The sequence below is a fragment of the Mesoplodon mirus genome (genome assembly GCF_964341445.2).
Source record: "Mesoplodon mirus genome assembly, chromosome: 1".
Classification (NCBI taxonomy): Eukaryota; Metazoa; Chordata; class Mammalia; order Artiodactyla; family Ziphiidae; genus Mesoplodon; species Mesoplodon mirus.
In genome coordinates, this window is record NC_138976.1 from 40,194,824 (window position 1) to 40,211,867 (window position 17,044).

General features: G+C 49.2%; 1 protein-coding gene across 4 annotated transcripts in view; it reads left to right on the top strand.

Moving 5' to 3' along the window:
- Nucleotides 1-3,523: 3,523 nt before the first annotated feature.
- The window catches only part of PTCH1 (patched 1), a gene marked incomplete at its 5' end in the record, with an annotated part of 59,119 nt that continues 45,598 nt past the window's right edge, over nucleotides 3,524-17,044 (top strand). For 2 of the 4 annotated variants that reach the window (XM_082623289.1, XM_082623290.1), the window contains 2 exons: nucleotides 3,539-3,736; nucleotides 5,360-5,552. In XM_082623289.1, the coding sequence (XP_082479415.1) occupies nucleotides 3,539-3,736; nucleotides 5,360-5,552 (391 nt within the window). Of the gene's footprint in view, nucleotides 3,737-4,393; nucleotides 4,685-5,359; nucleotides 5,553-17,044 lie in introns of those variants that run through there. The other 2 variants (XM_082623292.1, XM_082623291.1) reach the window with 2 other exon arrangements.

Below are 17,044 nucleotides of genomic sequence, written 5' to 3' on the forward strand. Positions count from 1 at the left end.
AAAGTCTGTAGAACCTTTCAGTGAGAAAAACTAGAATAATAAATCACGTTTCCTGATTTATACTATTTACCAAACATAATAAAGACCAGGATATTGCTCAGAGATTAAGCTTGCTCTGTGTCGAGCCCAATATTCCTGCGATATTATTTATTAACCTACTGTCATTTGAAATGCACGCTGCTTGTCTTCCCTTCTGCATTTTCGCAGCCCTTCCCAGAGCCGCGCACAAAATCACGTGCTCCTTCGGAGTTTGAGTTTTGAATTTCCGCGCTGGCCGGGTACTCCGGTCCTCCTCCTGATCCCGTGAACACCCCCAGACACTTCTATTCTCTTTGTCTCTTTATTCTGCAGGACACCCTATCCTGCCCAGGGTACTGCACACGTTTTGCCGGTTTGGGATTCAGAGGGCAGGGCCTCCCAGTGAAACCAGGAAGGAGAAAAAGCTAGAGGGAAGGTGGTGAGGCTGGTAGGGAGGAGAGAGATGGGGGAGTAAAGGGGTGAAAGAGGAAGGAGAAAGGAAAGGGGAGATTGAAAGAAGTAAGCAGGGGGAAGCCGCCGAAGAGAAAGTAAGGCGGCGGGGAGGGCTGGCCGACAGACCCCCTGCGGGAGCCGCGTGGGTAGCACGGGTGGCCGGCGCGTCCGGCTGCAGTCCCTTTCGGTAGAGGACAGCTAAATGGTAAGGGACCCGAGCGCTCAGCGATTGGCCGGCCGCGGGGAGGCCGCACAGGCATTGGGTAACGTAAGGGGGCCGACCGCCTTCAGGAATGTACTACGGCGCGTCCGGCACGTCCGTCCGCGCCGGCGGGGAGTGCGCCTCGCCTGGGCTCCCAGGAGCCAGCGCTGGAGACTTGGAGCTCGCTTGGCGCTAGCCGAGCGCAACGACTTCCCTACCTGCTTGACCAGGGCTGCGCGGGCGTGGGGAGTCCGGAGCTCCGGCGCGCGCTCAAGCGGGCGCACTCGGACACGCGCGCGCGTTAATAGGCCTCCGTGCCCTAGAGCGCGCGCCGGCCGGGCCCTGGGTCACGTGGTCGCGTGGGCTCCGCCTTCTCCCCCGCTCCTCCCCCTTTCCCTCCATCTGGGTTTCTTTCTTTCCTTTCCTTTCTTTCTTTTTTTTTCAATGAACACACACCGTGTGCATCTTAAAGCCACACTGCCCCATTTCACGGCTTCAGTCGGCTGCTTGCTGCCGAGAGTCCCTCTGCAGTTCAACCCAATTTTTAAAAAAGAAAAAAGGAAAAAAACAAATACTAAAACGAGACAGAATCGAGGGTTTGTGGATCTGGTCCCCATCCCAGGGAGGAACTTAACTTGCAAAAGAAAAATACTCTCAAAAAAAATTTTTTTACGTAAAAATCGGAGCTGTGTAGAGAGTTTAATTTGTCTCTGGCCCCAGGATCCACCTCAGAGTCGCGTGTTTTCTTCTCCAGGGGAAGCGAATCCCCGGCATGTCTCGGTGACACTGGCTGCAGTGTCCGCACAAGTCCTAGCAATCAGCGCACAATTTGTTTCAAATGAATCCAGCATCAAAGCCTTTATTCTCCTTTATGTCACGCTACTATTAAATATAACAGGATGCGTACCAGTTTGGGGGGGAACGTTTAAAACAGACTTTAAGTAAATAGGGACTTGTGGATAATTAAAAGGGGGGGTCCAAATGAATCCAAAATAAGAAAACTTTTCTCTCTTTCCAGAGAAAACATTTGTTTCTCCGGGTTGTTAAAAGGATTCTGTTGTTTCTCCTTTACCTATGTCGCATTAAAGATTCAAATAAAAACTCCTCTGCCTCCACGAGACTACATCGGTGTCTGGATTCCACGTTTATAAAACCCTGACTCCTTCAAACCAGGACTGTGCTGCCGAGGGGTTTTGAGAGGGAAAGGGGCGGGGCGGGGGGGTGAGCGAACTTTAAGAAAGGTGGCTTTTCCCAATGTCCCTACTTTCCTCTTTAACTTTCCATTTTGTTTATCTTAATGCGAGGCGTTGTTCCCTGCAAGAGCCTAAGTCTTCTCTTTGGTTATAAAAGAAAAGAGAGAAGGGAAAAAAAAAAATCTGGCACACACTGGCGCACTATCCACCACCCTGTCATTATTGGTGCAGGCCTGGGAATTCAAGCCGGACCTCCCAGTATTTGCTGCAGCTTGAGGCCAAGGTGCCTCTGAAAGGGTTTTCTTTGAGGAATTTCTGAAATTGTTTAAGCGCTTAAAAAAATTACATTTTCCCCCGTGTCTATCGCGAGGCAAATGCTCGTGGGTGTCTGTGTGTGTGCGCGCGCAAAAAGCATCTTACAAAAAGAAGACACTGTTGAAAGGAAAAGGAATAAGAAAGAAAGGGAGGGGGAGCATTCCTTAATGGAAGTATTGCATGCGAGAAGGTTGGCGCTCTCGGAGGCTCCCCCCGAAGCCGGGGATGCACACACTGGGGTTGCCTACCTGGGTGGTCTCTCTACTTTGGTGAGCTGTTGCTAAGCAGCTAATAATAGTCATGTTTGCTGAGTAATTTCTGCCCTCCGCGAGCCAATCATGTTGCAGAAACCCAAGCCATCTGACAGCCCCGGGGGCGGGAGCTCCAGCCTTTTTCTCTTTCGCTCTCTCTCTCCCCCTCCACCCCCTCCCCTCCTCCTCCTCTTTCTCCAAATGGAGAGAGTTCTTTTTTTTCTTCTTCCATCTCATCTATTGAATCAAGGAGCTGCTGCGGCCGCTGCCCGCTGCACACACACAGAGCGGAGTCCCCAGGTCCCGGGAGCGAGAGAGGCGCGCTGCACTGGGGCAGAATGGTCCAGCGGGACAGCGAGGAGCACAAGAAAGCAGAGTCCGGGACCAAGCAGCTACCGAGAACCCAGCAGCCAGAGCCCAAGCAGCCCGAGCAGTCCGAGCAGCAGCTTCAGGAGCCGCCACCGCCAGCAGCAGCTGCCGCAGGAGCAGCGGCGGCGGCGGCGGCTGCCCCGGCCCGGCAGCGCTGAGACCCACCGGGCGCCCACGGACCCCGCGGCGGCGGCTCTGCGCTTACCTTCCGCGGCCGCTCGGGCGACCCGTGAGACGCCGAGAGAGTCAGCGAGGCCGGCGGGAGCGGCGGGGATTTGCTGGCGCTTTCTGCAGTGAAGGGGTCGCGGCGCGGGGCGGGGGACGGGTAGGGGGAGCTGGGGACAGCGAGGAGCGCCGCGCGAGCGCCCGAAGGACAGGCTGGCTCCACGCGCCGGCTCTCGCTCTCCGGAGAACTGGATGTGGGCAGCGGCAGCCGCAGAGACCTCGGGACCCCCGCGCAATGTGGCAATGGAAGGCGCAGGGTCTGACTCCCCGGCAGCGGCAGCGGCCGCAGCGGCAGCAGCGCCCGCAGTGTGAGCAGCAGCAGCGGCGGCAGCAGCAGCAGCAGCAGCAGCAGGTCTGTCAACCGGAGCCCCAGCCCGAACAGCCGGCGGCCAGCAGCGTCCTCGCAAGCCGAGCGCCCAGGCGAGCCAGGAGCCCGCAGCGGCGGCAGGAGCGCGCCGGGCCGCCCGGGAAGCCTCGGTTCCCGCGGCGGCGGCGGCGGCGGCGGCGGCAACATGGCCTCGGCTGGTAACGCTGCCGAGCCCCAGGACCGCGGCTGCGGCGGCAGCTGCAGCGGGGCCCCGGGCCGGCCGGCCGGTGGCGGGAGGCGCAGAAGGACCGGGGGGCTGCGCCGCAACGCCGCGCCGGACTGGGACTATCTGCACCGGCCCAGCTACTGCGACGCCGCCTTCGCTCTGGAGCAGATTTCCAAGGTGCATTTCAGACTCTCTCCTCTCCTCCCACTCTCTCTTCCCTCCTCTTCCTCTTTGGGATCGTCCCCGCCACACACACACACACACACACACACACACACATACATACACCCCTTTCCAGGAAAAAAAAACAGACAAGTGGGGATTGAAAAATTCAAACCCTCCCTCCGGTCCTGGGAGGAAAGGGCTGTCTGAAGTCCGCAGGGGGTGGAGGGTGTGTGTGTGTGTGTGTGTGTGTGTGTGTGTGTGTGTGTGTGCACGCGCCCTCCCCGGCGTGCCTTTTCCGGAGCACTGGAAAGCGGTCCACAGTGGACCACCTCCAGGGCCGCCGCAGCGCGGCACTGCCCTGTGCCCCCTGCCCCTGAGCCCCCTACTCCCGCGCCCCTGCCCCTATTTGCAGCCTAAACCCCTGTAATACTGCCACATTTCTTAACCTCTTGGAGGGGGAGGCGGAGTGGAGAGAGGCGGGGGGGGAGGGAGCCGAAATAAAGGTGGTTTCCTTTTTTGGCAGCCGGTTTTGCTTTTGTTGAGCATGAAATCTCTGCTCCCTTAAAAATTATCCTCGCAAGAGGGTATCTCCCCTCTTCTTTTTCAGTTTTTGAGCCACTTCTTCTCAGAGCCTGTGGGGAAAGGGAAAGTTGTAAACAAATTGCCACCTTAAATCCGCGGTGCGGGTCTGCCGAGCGGCCGGGTTCATTGTGTTTACGAGGTTCGCTGAAATGTGTGGAATCCGGGGAAGGCGAGCACCCAGACAGGGGCCGGCCGGGGCCGCGGCCAGCGCCGGGGAAACGCCACCGCCGGGAGCAGCCAGCGCCCAGCCAGGACCCCCGCCTGCGTCGGCCCAGGCTCTTCCCCTGTGCATTCTGCTGCTTTTCACGTTTAACCAGAAGGGAAGGGAGAGGAGGGAAAGATCCATGTGGCTGCCCTCTTCCGATCACAAATATTGTTGTAAGTTGCAGATGGCTGCCCCACTTCCTAATTCAGCTCACACGGCGTCTCCCAACGCTATGGAAATACGTCGCGAGTGAGCTGCGGCGCCCACGCTCACCACGTGGATCCCAATTTACTACCACGTCGGGCGGGGGATCAGGATGCGGGAGCCCGCCAAACCTTGTTCCCAAAGTGCTCTCGTCCCCCAGCCTCTGTCCTCGCCGGAGCACCCCAAGAAGGGTGAAGGCTGGGGCAGGACTTACGGGGAAGGGCGCCGTGGTTTGCTGGTTCTTAAACATTGGGCTCCATCGCGGGGATTACGCAGACCCTCCCTTCCCAGGTTGGTGTGAATATTGCCTGTGTTGAATGGTGTCTCTCCTCTTTGCCTCGGCTTCCCCCTTGTTCTTGCAGCCCCTCCTCCCAGACCTCCAAGTCACACTCGGGGATGCTACGAAGGCCGCGCGTGGGGGCGCCCCTGCTGTGACCAAGGTGCAGCTGCCACGCTGCAGCCTGACTTTGATTTATGACCAGGCCCCCCCACGCCGCTCGTGTTTCCTTGGGCCGACCTGGGTTCCAGCCCGAAGGGCACTCCTCACGGCTGTCGCGGGATGCCGGGCGGGTGCGCGGAAGCTGGCGTGGGCGCGCGGGCCGCGACTCCCCGGCGCTCACTCCTCCTTTCTGCTTCATCCTCAGGGGAAAGCTACTGGCCGGAAAGCGCCGCTGTGGCTGAGAGCGAAGTTTCAGAGACTCCTATTTAAACTGGGTTGTTACATTCAAAAAAACTGCGGCAAGTTCTTGGTTGTAGGCCTCCTCATATTTGGGGCCTTCGCTGTGGGATTAAAGGCAGCTAATCTCGAGACCAACGTGGAGGAGCTGTGGGTGGAAGGTAAGAGATCCAGCGCCCGCCGCAGCGCCCTCTCGTCCCCCACCCCGGGCCCCCTGTCCTTCCTTCCAATTGATAAAGATATTTGCCAGCATACACCTAGGTCCTTTCTGTGAAGAGCGAAAACCCCCTGCCCGCAACAGGGGGAATTGTTTATTGTTTGGGCGCCTGGCCGGGAGCCAGGCCCGCCCGACAAAGGCCGCGCTGTAATCTACTCGGGGCGCTGCGCTTTGCGAGGTGTTGTGGGAGAGAGTGGCGAGGGCGGGCCGGCGGGGGCGCGGGGGCCCCTCCGCGGGACAGACCACTCCGCACGGCCGGGGGGCCCCCAGGTCCCGCCGCCACCGCCGCTCGCTTCCGCCGCGCGCCGAGACGCGGCCAGAGGAAGGCCTCTCGGCTCCGGGCTGTACTCCTCGGTTTCCTTCCCTCCCCCACCCCCACCCACCGCGTCCAAAGAGAAAGGAGGGCGGGGGGGGGTGCAGAGAGAGGCCACCCCTCCGGCTGGAGGGAGTGTGCGCGCCCCCGGCGGCCGCGACCGCCGCGCGGAGGGCGGGGGGCGGGCACAGCGCGGGCCTGCGGAGGCGGCGGCGTGTGTGGTCCTGTTTTTGGACAGCTTTCAACTCTTGGGGAAAAAAACATTTGTCTCAAGGTACAAAAAAAGGGGGGTGGGGGGGAAGGAGTTGGAAAAAAAGCAGTAAAGCACAGACTAGAACGCTTGTTTGCAAAGTAGATTAATGTTTCCTCGCGGGTGGGGGCTTTTAAAATGGAATTATGCTGGGGGAAGGCTGCGTTTTAGAGGCTGAAAGAATAAATGTGTTTTAAGAAAGCGGGTTTGGAGGGAGGGGCCGCAGGAGCTCTCCTAGGGGTTATGCCAGTCTTTTATCCACATTCCTCAATTTGGGGGTTCTTGAAGCCTTTTTTTAAGTGGTTGTACATTTAAAATAGATCACACCTCCCACCCCTGACACCCCAGACGGAAACATTTTACTTTTTTTTTTTTTTTTTTGTAACTCTTGATTCCGGGGTTTTGTTTTAGGAGCGGTTGTTTTTATTTTCTGTTCGTTGTTTTTTTACTCTTTTTGGAAAGTAACGGAGTTGCTGTTTGGAAAAATTTTAACCCCTGAACACTGCTTAGGGGATCTCTTACAATGAGCTGGGAGGGAAGGATTGTCGTAACTATGTAGATATTTCACACCAGAATATCTGAGGCATTCCTAGTGAAAGGTATCTAAGACAAAATTTGGAAGCCTAAGAGTTACATGCATAATTGCATAATTGATCCCTTTCAGAATGCTGCTGGAGAACTAACCTTGGAGAATATTTTGTTAATCTTGCCTTGTTTGTGAAGATTCAGCTTTCAGTGTTTTGCAAGAATATGGTGGTGTCTTCCGTTGAGTAGTGACAAAATAATAGTCCAAATAATTAAGACCAGAAAACATTCTTGCCTTAAGAAGCTTGGTAATTAATACAAGTGTTCTTTGGATTGAATCCATGGGGTAATTTACCTCAACTCAGCACCTCATTGTCATTGATAGATAACGAAGGGTTTTAATAAGCACCTGTGATGTCCTAGCAGCAAGTTTACTGAGCATCTATAATGGCCCTAGCACTGTCTAGGCACTGTAAGTGACACTAAAGATGTGAGACACTCCCAAGTGCACAAATTCATGCACTTAAAACTACTAGAGTTGAATGTCAGACTTGCACTAAATTTGAGCTCACAACTGCAGTAAGCCATGAAAGTTAAATGGAAAAAGGAAAAAGCTTCCATGGAGGTGGTGAGGCAAATTAGAGCGGCCTAGAGAGTGGAGGAGGGAGAGAGTTGTAGGCAGGAGCTCAGAAATGGGGTCAAACAAAGGCCCAAGCTTGAGTGGACAGCCGGCAGTGGGAGACCCCCAGTGTGGCGGGGATAGGGTGCAGTGGCTCCATTGGGCCCTGGGCAGCAGGTTGGGCCCTGGACCGCAGGACTGCAGTTTGGAAGTGATGTGATTGGCTAGACTGTGGGGAGCTACCACAGGTTCTAAGACAGCAAGTGATGAGCAAAGGGGGCTCCCAGCTCTGTCCAAATGTTCACTTTCTGCTACTTGGGCCAACAGATTTGTTGGGTGTCATGATGATGACAAAAGACTATATCTTGTTGTTTTGAGCAAGACTTTTCAATAGATTGTTAATAAGTTTAAAGAGAATTAATGTAAAAAAAAAAGAGAGAGCTAATGTAACTTATTTATGTAACATTTTATAAATATTTCTAGAATTAACTATGTTTTTGCATTACACAACTCATGTCAAGTCCTGGGAGGAGAAACATGCTTATTAGCTTTCTTACTTGGGCTCTAGCTTAGTGACAGAGTGTTGGGGAGTGACACACCTGAGATAAGACTCATTTTGCCTGCTTTGGGCCTCTGAGCTATTTTCCTTCCCATTCTGTTTTGGCAGTTTCAGTGTGGCGCACTGGTTCTTTGGCCAAGTATTATTTACTCAATACTATCACTTGTTGAGCAACTACCCTTACCATTTATTATATATTATTACATGCCTTACCACTCAGTAAAGTAGCTATCTATTATTATCTTTATTTTTATAACCTGATAACCTATGTCACATTTTCAACTTGTAAGTGAATTATTGTCCCATTTTACAAATGAGAAACTGGATCCTCTATGTTTCCATGTCCACTTTGCCTACTAGTGACTTAAGTAAACCTGATCTCCTGTTGCCTTGACCTTGATTTCTCATTCATTCATTCATTCACTGCATGCTAGATTCTTCCCCTGTAGAAGAAGCAACAGTTTCATAAATGCAAGTAAACCCAGCCAGGGAGGCCACCATACCATTTTATAATTTTAATTTAAATTCAAAGTAGAGGTAACAATGAGGAAGTCTTGTTCCTGACATAGTGGGCTTAGTGTTCATGTCAACAGCAAGTAGTGGAAGCATTTACTTTTCAGAGTAAGAATGCTCTGCTATCCTAGACTTTAGTAGAGTAGAATGAGAAGCAACGTGGAATTTAGGTTAATTGTGTACTTTAATGTCAGATAAATTCTTCGTCACTATCAGCAAAGAAGACTGTTAGATGGTCTTAATAGGGACTGCAGATGTTCTGGACATAAACATGTGTGGTTGCTACACGAAATAAACCAAATGAATAGAGGTTGCATATTTCCTTAGTTAAAAGGCAACAGAAGAAAGGAAAGCATAAGAGATTTTAAGGGGAGAGAATGCTGAGGGACAGTTTGGAGAATGTTATTTCTCCTGTGGGTAAAAAATTGACATGCATATACACAAACACAAAGGCAACTGTGTCCATCTATACTCAGATACATTCAGAGGACTTCCACCCAGCCGACACACAGACAAGTGGCAGGATGGCAGGAGCACCTTCCAGGACAGCCCTGAGGGAGGGTGACTGAGTCAGGATCAGGACTGGAGAGGTGAGGGTGGTGGGGCATTCCAGGCCAAAGGAACAGCCTGGGCAAAGGCACAGAGGACAGGGGTGTGGCCTCTGGGAGAACTCCCAGTGCTTTCCTTTGGTTGGGGCATCAGGTTTGATGTGGAAAGCCTTGAGGCTTGGAAGGTCCAGATGCATAGCAGGAAGGTCTCTGATGTGTGCAGGGTGTTTGGCTGAGGGGGCTGCCAGCTCTTCCTTTTAGCCATTCTTTGCCTGCCTCAAGATTTACACTGGTGTTTTTGGCCTCCAGCGCCCTCCCTGGTACCAGAGTGTTTCTCATCCTTTCGGGCACAGAAGGGAAATGCCTTCTTTTTAACCTTGCCCATTTCTCTGTTGGCTTTTCATTTTTGCTTAGCACTTTTATGCTTCTGTCTCACTTAATATCTACCCCCCACTCCAGCCCTCTCTCAGACACAAGTTTGTTGTCATGATTCTTCAGTGACGGAACGTTCATTTATCTTTTTGAGGTTTTTGGTTTTTTTCTCAAAGCTCGCCCAGCCCCCAGCCTCCTTTACTGCAAAAAATAACAGCCTTGAAATGAATCCATATTGCCTTGTGTTTGGTTATTAACATCTCTGGAGGCCAGCATCAAGAGAGGACACAAATTGTGACTGATTGTTTTTTTAAGGGAAATGGAAAGGTTTTTTTTAAATGCTTGCTTGATGTTTCTAAGTGCTCTCGAGTTTGTAGCTAGAGTTTGTAGTTGCTAACATAAGCCTTCGGTGTTCTTGGCTGTTCTTGGCTCTAAGTCAGGCAGTTACAGGAGATAATTGAGCTTCACCATCCTTTTCAGTTTAGAGCAAGGTTTCTCACTATTGACATTTTGGGCTGGATAATTCTCTGTTGTGGGAGCTGTCCTGTGCATTGTAGGATGTTTAGTAGCATCCCTGGATTCTACCCACTAGATGCCAGTAGCACTCTCCCAGTTGTGACAACATGTTTCTAGTTATTGTCAAATGTTGGGGGGGGGGGGTGGGCAGTGCAAAATTGCCCCAATGGAGAACCACTGGTTTAGATAATAGATTTCAATTGGAAGCCCCATGCTGTGCAGATGGAAGGCTTTTATTATGACAGAGTTGTGGCTGCTAAAGCATTGCTATAAATGCAAAAGTTTTATTTTCAGGATAACCCTCCCTCCCCATCCCGGTATTTACTGACCCAGGTAACTAACTTTTTTCATGCAAATAATTTAAATTTTTGATTATTCTTAGAATTACATTACATAGCAAATAAAAACATCATGAAGTTGAGAGAGAGTGGGTGGGGATAGGCATAGAAGAAAGGAGAAGTGTTATATTCGAATACTTTTTATTCCTTTTCCTTCAGGTAACTTAATTTTGCAGATAGACCTCGGTGCATTTCAAACACAGTAGGCTGAAGGTTTTTAGCATGAACGTGACTTTGTAAAAAGCGATTAAAAACACCACTGGACTTTGTTCATACTGCAATAACAGCTCCTTTCCGAAGCCCACGTAGCACATTGGCTCTTTGGTGGTCTAGTTCTCCAGATGTTCCTGTCACACACCTCTTTTCCCCAGGTGGTCTTATGCAGCAGAACCAAAGAGACAGCGAGGGACTGAGGCACGTCACCCAGACAGGCGGTGCCTGGGCTCTGCTCTTACTGCCCTTTCCAAGGTTATCACCCAGTTTCTGCTTTCTGGGGCTGTCAGTTTGGGGTTTTGAGCATTTCACAAGGGACAAAAAGAATGAAATGCAGAAGCTCCTTTCTGCTCCTGGGTCGCCTAGGCACTTTTTAAAATCAAGAATATGTTTTTTAGATAGGTATTGATTAGATTCTGATAGTGGACACATACATACAGGTGGAAGCAATTGTGGCATATCTTTCATATCTGGAGAAAAATGATAAAAAAAATTAATGCCCAACAATAATTGCTTTAAAAATAACAAATAGCCTCAGATGCCTTCTTCCCAGGGTAGTTGACCCTGTGAATCATCGTATCTCTTTGCTGCCTGCCGACAAGTTTAGAAGTCAGGTTGGGTGATGGGGTGTTTCAGATACACAGAACGCTGCTTGGAGGCTCCAGAAGATGACAGTTTCCAGATGTATGAACCGCTGGATCGGTTTGTTTGGATTATGCGCCACAGCTGATGGCGAGATTAACGCAGGCTGGACAAGCTATGGGAGATTTGTCTGGTTTCCACAATGCCATGTTTATATTTCATTGGGATTTCTCCTTCAAAGTTGACCTCCCTGTGACCCCTGGAGCTCTGTCCACTCGGGCTGAGCTGTAACTTGTCTGCCCTCCTTCTCTTATTGGGGGGTCACAATTATGCAGTGGAAGGGGCCATTTATATGGCTCCCCCCCCTCACACACACTTTGTCCATGCCAGCAATCTGCCCAGATTTAGCCCCTGAGGAGTAGTCTATTCAACTGGTTGAGAGGAGGGGGATGTTTCATTTAAAAAAAATTTTTTTTTGGCTTTTAAAACAAGTATGGAAATATTTAAAATTACTTGAAAGGAGACCAGATTTAATAGAAGCCACTTTGCAGAAATACAGTATTTTAACTTAGCACTGTTTTGACACTACTTTGAAAAAAAAAAGTTGAGGGAATTCCTGCTATGTGAGACATCCCTAAATAATCGCCACACCTGTATGATTCTATTAGTATAATACTGTTATCTCCTTTGCTCCTCATCTGTTCCCAGGACCTTTTCTCCGTTCTCCTTCCCTCCTCCCTCCTTCCTCACCTATATCCCTTTGCTCATCTCCCCTCCTCTCTTCTCTCCCTCTGCCTCCCACCCTTCCTTCTACCCACCTATGCCCAAATCATTTCCTTGCAGTGGATCTCTGGAGTTACTAGTGTGAAATCTGAAATGGTAGTAAATCTGGTTACTCACAAACTGACAGGAAGAAATTAGTAAATGTATTATTTCAAATCAGCTGTAGGAGATTCTAGATGCAGAGCTGCCATTTGCATCCTTGGGGTTCATAGGTTGGTGAGGGTTTGTTTCAAGACCATACTCTTTGGTGGGGTCTTATCAGCAGATGTGCTTCCCCTATTGAAGAGTCATGGCATTTTAATGAGCTTTTGAGGTAACTTTAGAATCCATTGACATGTGGATTGTGAAACAAGTCTCGGTCCCCTGTGCTTAATGTGCCATATGAAATGTGGAAGAATTGGGCCCCATAGCATTTCTGAGATGGTAAGTGAAACGTGCACCATGACATTCCAGCCCAGATGTTCCACCTTCAGGCTTTCCCTGGGTGAAATCCACATCAAAACCAAAGGGAACATGGAGCTTAGATCGAGATGGAAGAGGACAGGTTTCCACATCCAAATTTTGGCAGATGCCACAGTATTAGATGGTCCATCCACATGAGAAATCTCAGTTGACATCCCAGAAAGCAGACAGCTTTGCTCATGAAGGCGTTTCTGGCAGTCCAGGAGGAAGGAAGCTCCTTGGGATCTCCTCAGTGGAAACCTCCCTTGACTACAGAGATATCATCAGGATCACCAAAATATAAACACTTTTATTACTCTTTGCTTCCAAACTCTGAATTTAGGTGCTTTATGGTAATACTTCTTAGATTTTTTTCCCTCTTAAACTGGATTTAGGATTGTTGTTTCCTTTACACTGTAATATCTCAGTTTTTCTACATATATCTTTAAGTTTGACAGAAGAAATAAGCCTTTCAAATCATTAGAATGCTGCCATTGAGAGACTGCTTGGTCACTGTGGAGATTTTGGGGAGTTGTATGTCCAGAAATATGCATCCTGTCCTCAGTTCCTTCAGGACTGTGACCATTTTGTTGTATTGGGGGTTTAGAGCATAGTTGGAAAAACAGCTGTCATGTGTTAAGGAAACTGTATTATTGGTGGGCAGTCCGGTACCTGCTAATGAGTGACAAGTTTGTTGTTGGAGAAGTTTATAATGTGGAGGCAGGGCCTTATTACCAATCCAGAAACCCAGGTGTGAGTTGGCCCAAATAATCCACACTGCCTGTGGGTCCCAAAACTGGCTATGAAGGCAAGGCTAGTGAGAAGCAAGTCTCCGTACCACAGCACAAGCTTTATTTATTATAGTTAAAATAAATGAAAAACAGTAGACTTCCCCAATTTATCAACCAAGATAGTCTTCAGTTATTGATGAAACATGTATGAAAGTAAGCAAAAGGAACTGGAAGTGGGCTTTGTTAAGTACACATGCATGATTTTTTCCCCTTAAATCATTGCTTAAGGGCTTCTGGCCCCTAGCTCAGGAATCCTGCCCAAAAATGCCAGATGTATTACACAGTCAAGTACTGCAATGTAAACACTGCTCTGTGCCATGAGGCAGGGTGGTCCATCTTCTGTTTAAGAAGAGCAGGAGATTGAGAGGGAATGAGAGGGGTAAGCCCTCTGCATTGAGCACAGCAGTGATCGTGTCATTTGTATTTTTGGCTGCATAGTCAAGATTTGAAACTACAAAAACCCAGTTGAATTAATACTTTGTACGGGCAAGGAAAAGCAACTTGAATTGGGATGCCAAAGAGAGCAAGATGTGGCTTGGATAATGTTGCTTCATTGGGTCAGATAAGTTTATAAAATGTAGAACAGAATGGTGGGGTGAGCTGATAGGAAGAAAGCTGTTGTCTTCATAGCGGCATCTTCAAGTTACTATGAGCATCACCCTTTTTATCAGCTGTGAGTTAAATTGAAAGCTGAGTGAAGCAAGGCAAGGCGAGGCCAGCTTCTTTCACAGCCCCTTCCTGCTGGATCGGTACACCTTCTGTGTGTAAACCTGAGATTTATCACAAAGCTCCTCTGGTGTTTTGTAGCATTGGGGGGAGGGTAACCCAAGTTACTCTGCAAAATGAATGGCCTTCCAGTTTGCTTCCAGTTTCTAAATTTACATAAAGAATCTAATGATGATCATTTGGAGGTGAGAAAGTAACTAAGGACTTTGGGCCATCCCTCCAGTAGAATGTGTCTTATGTGCTGTGGAAATTGGAATGCCTAGACATATCTGTACACCCAAATAATCAAATACTAAGCAGTCCTTACGATGATTAGATTCAGGGTTTTCAAAAATTAATAGGGAAGTATTTTGTGAGTTAGGAGGAAATGGGGTTTCAGTTTGGACTTGGGGAATTGTTAAAACAACCTGTAATAATATTATCTTGATTTTAGAAATCCATTCTATAGAATGATCTGAGAAAATTGTTTTAAGAAACATTGATGATAAAAACAGGAATTTTGAGGTTAAGGAAAATGTAGACTTTTTTTTACTCTGTCTCCCTCCCTCCCTCCCTCCCCAACCACTTTTTTTCTTATTTTGAATTCTCCCATCTTCCCCACCCCTATTCCCTTGATTTCTTTTGCTCCTTTAGTGGAGAAGTCAGAAAACTTCACAAAATAGATGTAAATATCACAGTTTCTTTTTAAGTAGAAGCTTTCGAAAAGATAAAGTAACGAAATAATTTTCCCAGACTACCTAAGACATTATTTCTTTCCTCTTACCTGATTTTTTCCCCATGAGGTTCATACAGTGTTGTAATAAGTTAAAAAACGATACCATCATTTTTGTCACACATGATCCAGAAAAAAACTGCACATGTTTAATACCTTGCTTAATTGCAAACAAAGCTTGCATTTGAGAGAATTGGGATTAGGGCTAAATATCTATTAACTGCTCTTTCTAGAGATTTGGGGAATAGGATGACCCTTTTTTTTTTCTTTTTTTTTTTTTTTAAATAGGCTACAGTTTCACATGGCTCCCAAAAGAAATCTCTCTCCCTTTTTGTTTCCCACACCAATTGATTTATCATTTTGCTTGCAAGCAGATCCAGAATGTTAGGGCAAGAACACACTCACTTTTTTCTCGTAACTTTTTTGTTGCGGACCGAAACCAGTTGACTTGAATAAATTTTTCTGAGGCCTGAATGTAGCCAGCAACGTGGAAAAATCTTGCCATTCAGGGCCGTCTGAATGTACATTTCAGCCACACAGTAAGCTGCATTGGTAGGCACTGGACTGCTAAATACAACCATTTTTCGCAGCAGCGAGTTAGACAGGTGATTAGCATAATTAGCACCGAGCAGCTATACATATGGTAATGCTGAGTGTGTAAATGCCAGCTGCGGTGTAAAATTTATGTCAGGGGTCGGCAGGGCTGTGCGAAAGTATTGTGTTCCAGCTGCAGGTCAGGGCCGCCAAAGCTTACCTCCTTTTCTCTTGTTGGTGAATACGCCAAACAGAAGAGAAAGACAGAAATATAACAGATACGGCTTTGATGGAACAGCCCGGTTCTGTGCAAGAGGGACTATTCTATAAAACACACACACACACACACACACACACTCACACACACTTGCAGAAATCCCATTACTTTCTCTACAAATTGTGTTTACTTCATGCAGGGTCCACATGAGTGGCGGCCAGGATGGGAGGTTGGGGTAGGTGAATGGGCCAAATGATTTCCTGGGAGGAAAACTTTCAGTTAGTGAATTTTTAAAAGGAGTTAAGAGTTGTGCCTCTGGTTTTCTCCCCATCCTCTTGTTCCCCCTGCCCCCCTCCCATTCCCTCCACTACTCCTGTCCATATTGTTTTCCTTCTAATTAAACAGGGGAATCCCCCTTAGGTGAGCTAGTGCAAGCATCTTTAGAAGATTGAGAATTGACCATTGTGGAGGTGTTAGTTCGCCTTGAACATAATAAGGTTCCAACAGTTTGACTCTCTTCCCAAACTGCTTGACTGGTTTTAGCAAAGGGCTAGAATAGAAGTTCCCTTGTGTCTTATGGCAGCTATGCTTACCATTCCACCTACCGCCACTCTCAGACCCATGAAATTCTTTATGGGTAAGAAAAGAATCCTGTAGGTTTCTTGTTTAAAAGGGAGACGGTCTTCAATCCTTCATGTCCTTCGAAATGCATCATGGGGGATTTTATTGCTGTGAGGAGTTCATGCATTTTTGCTCTGGAAGCATTTTTTCTGCCACCCTCCCCCCACCCCCACTTTTCTTCGGTTGGTGACTATAGGAGTGGTGGTGGTGACAGAACATAGTTCACACCATGCTGACCTAGTGATGAAACTTCCTCACAGCACCAGGGGGTCCTTATGCATCAGCCCCTAATCCAGCTAATCCTGATGGCCACACAATCATGAAAGTGGCCCCAAGTGACCAGTGACATGCGTCTCCCCACACAGATGCAGAGGGAAGGGTCGGTGCGGGAGATAAATCGGGCCAGCATGGAGTTCCACAGGGGCCAGGGAGCCTGTATGCGAAGGTGGGGACTCACATTGTCTCCCCGCTTCCCAGGCCACTCAAGCAGGAGGCCAGTGAAAAGAGGCCCAGGCTGGATCATGGCAAGAAGACTGTTTAGAGCAGAGAGGTGATATCCGCCCCACAGAAGCTGGGAGAAGGGAACCGGGGTTGATGTCATGCAACAGCCTGACTACTAGATAGAGAGCCCACAGCCCTTGCAAGCATTTGGTTTTGTTGTTGTTCAGTTGCTTTGTGTCCTTATGAAGACATTAGGAGGCCTTCACTAAGAACTTAGAACTTGATAACAGCATGCTGTCTTTGATCCCTGGGTTCTGCTTCCTGGTCCAGCATTGCCTCTGAGCAAGCAGGCTGCTCTGTGTCAGACCCTCCTGGGCTTGCTCAGCTCCTGCTGAAGGACAGGACTGGGGTTTGCATCTGCTTGCCCGTAGCACTTGAGCAATTGGGTGCAATCACGGTAGGACCTGGGACAGTTCACAGCTGGGCAAGTATGCAGTTAGGGATAGAGCCGAGCTCTACGCTGCCACATTCTGCTGGAAGCCAGCAACATCCAACATCCTGGGGTCTGCAGGCTTGACTTCACTCAGCCTGTCATAGGTGGGGTTGACCCCAGCCCTGATTTGCCACAGCAGCAAGTGACCAGTGAAGAATGGGCCTCCTGACAGATGCAGTGTCATGTTGGGAGCTGGTGGCCCTGTGAGAAATACCGGGTTGGGGGAGCTGTGGCAGGCAGCAGGTCCAGTGTGGGCAGGGTGCTGGGCTGACCTGATCGTGTCCGACAGGGCAAGCTGGCGGATTCGGGGAACGCCGTTCAGAGGAAGC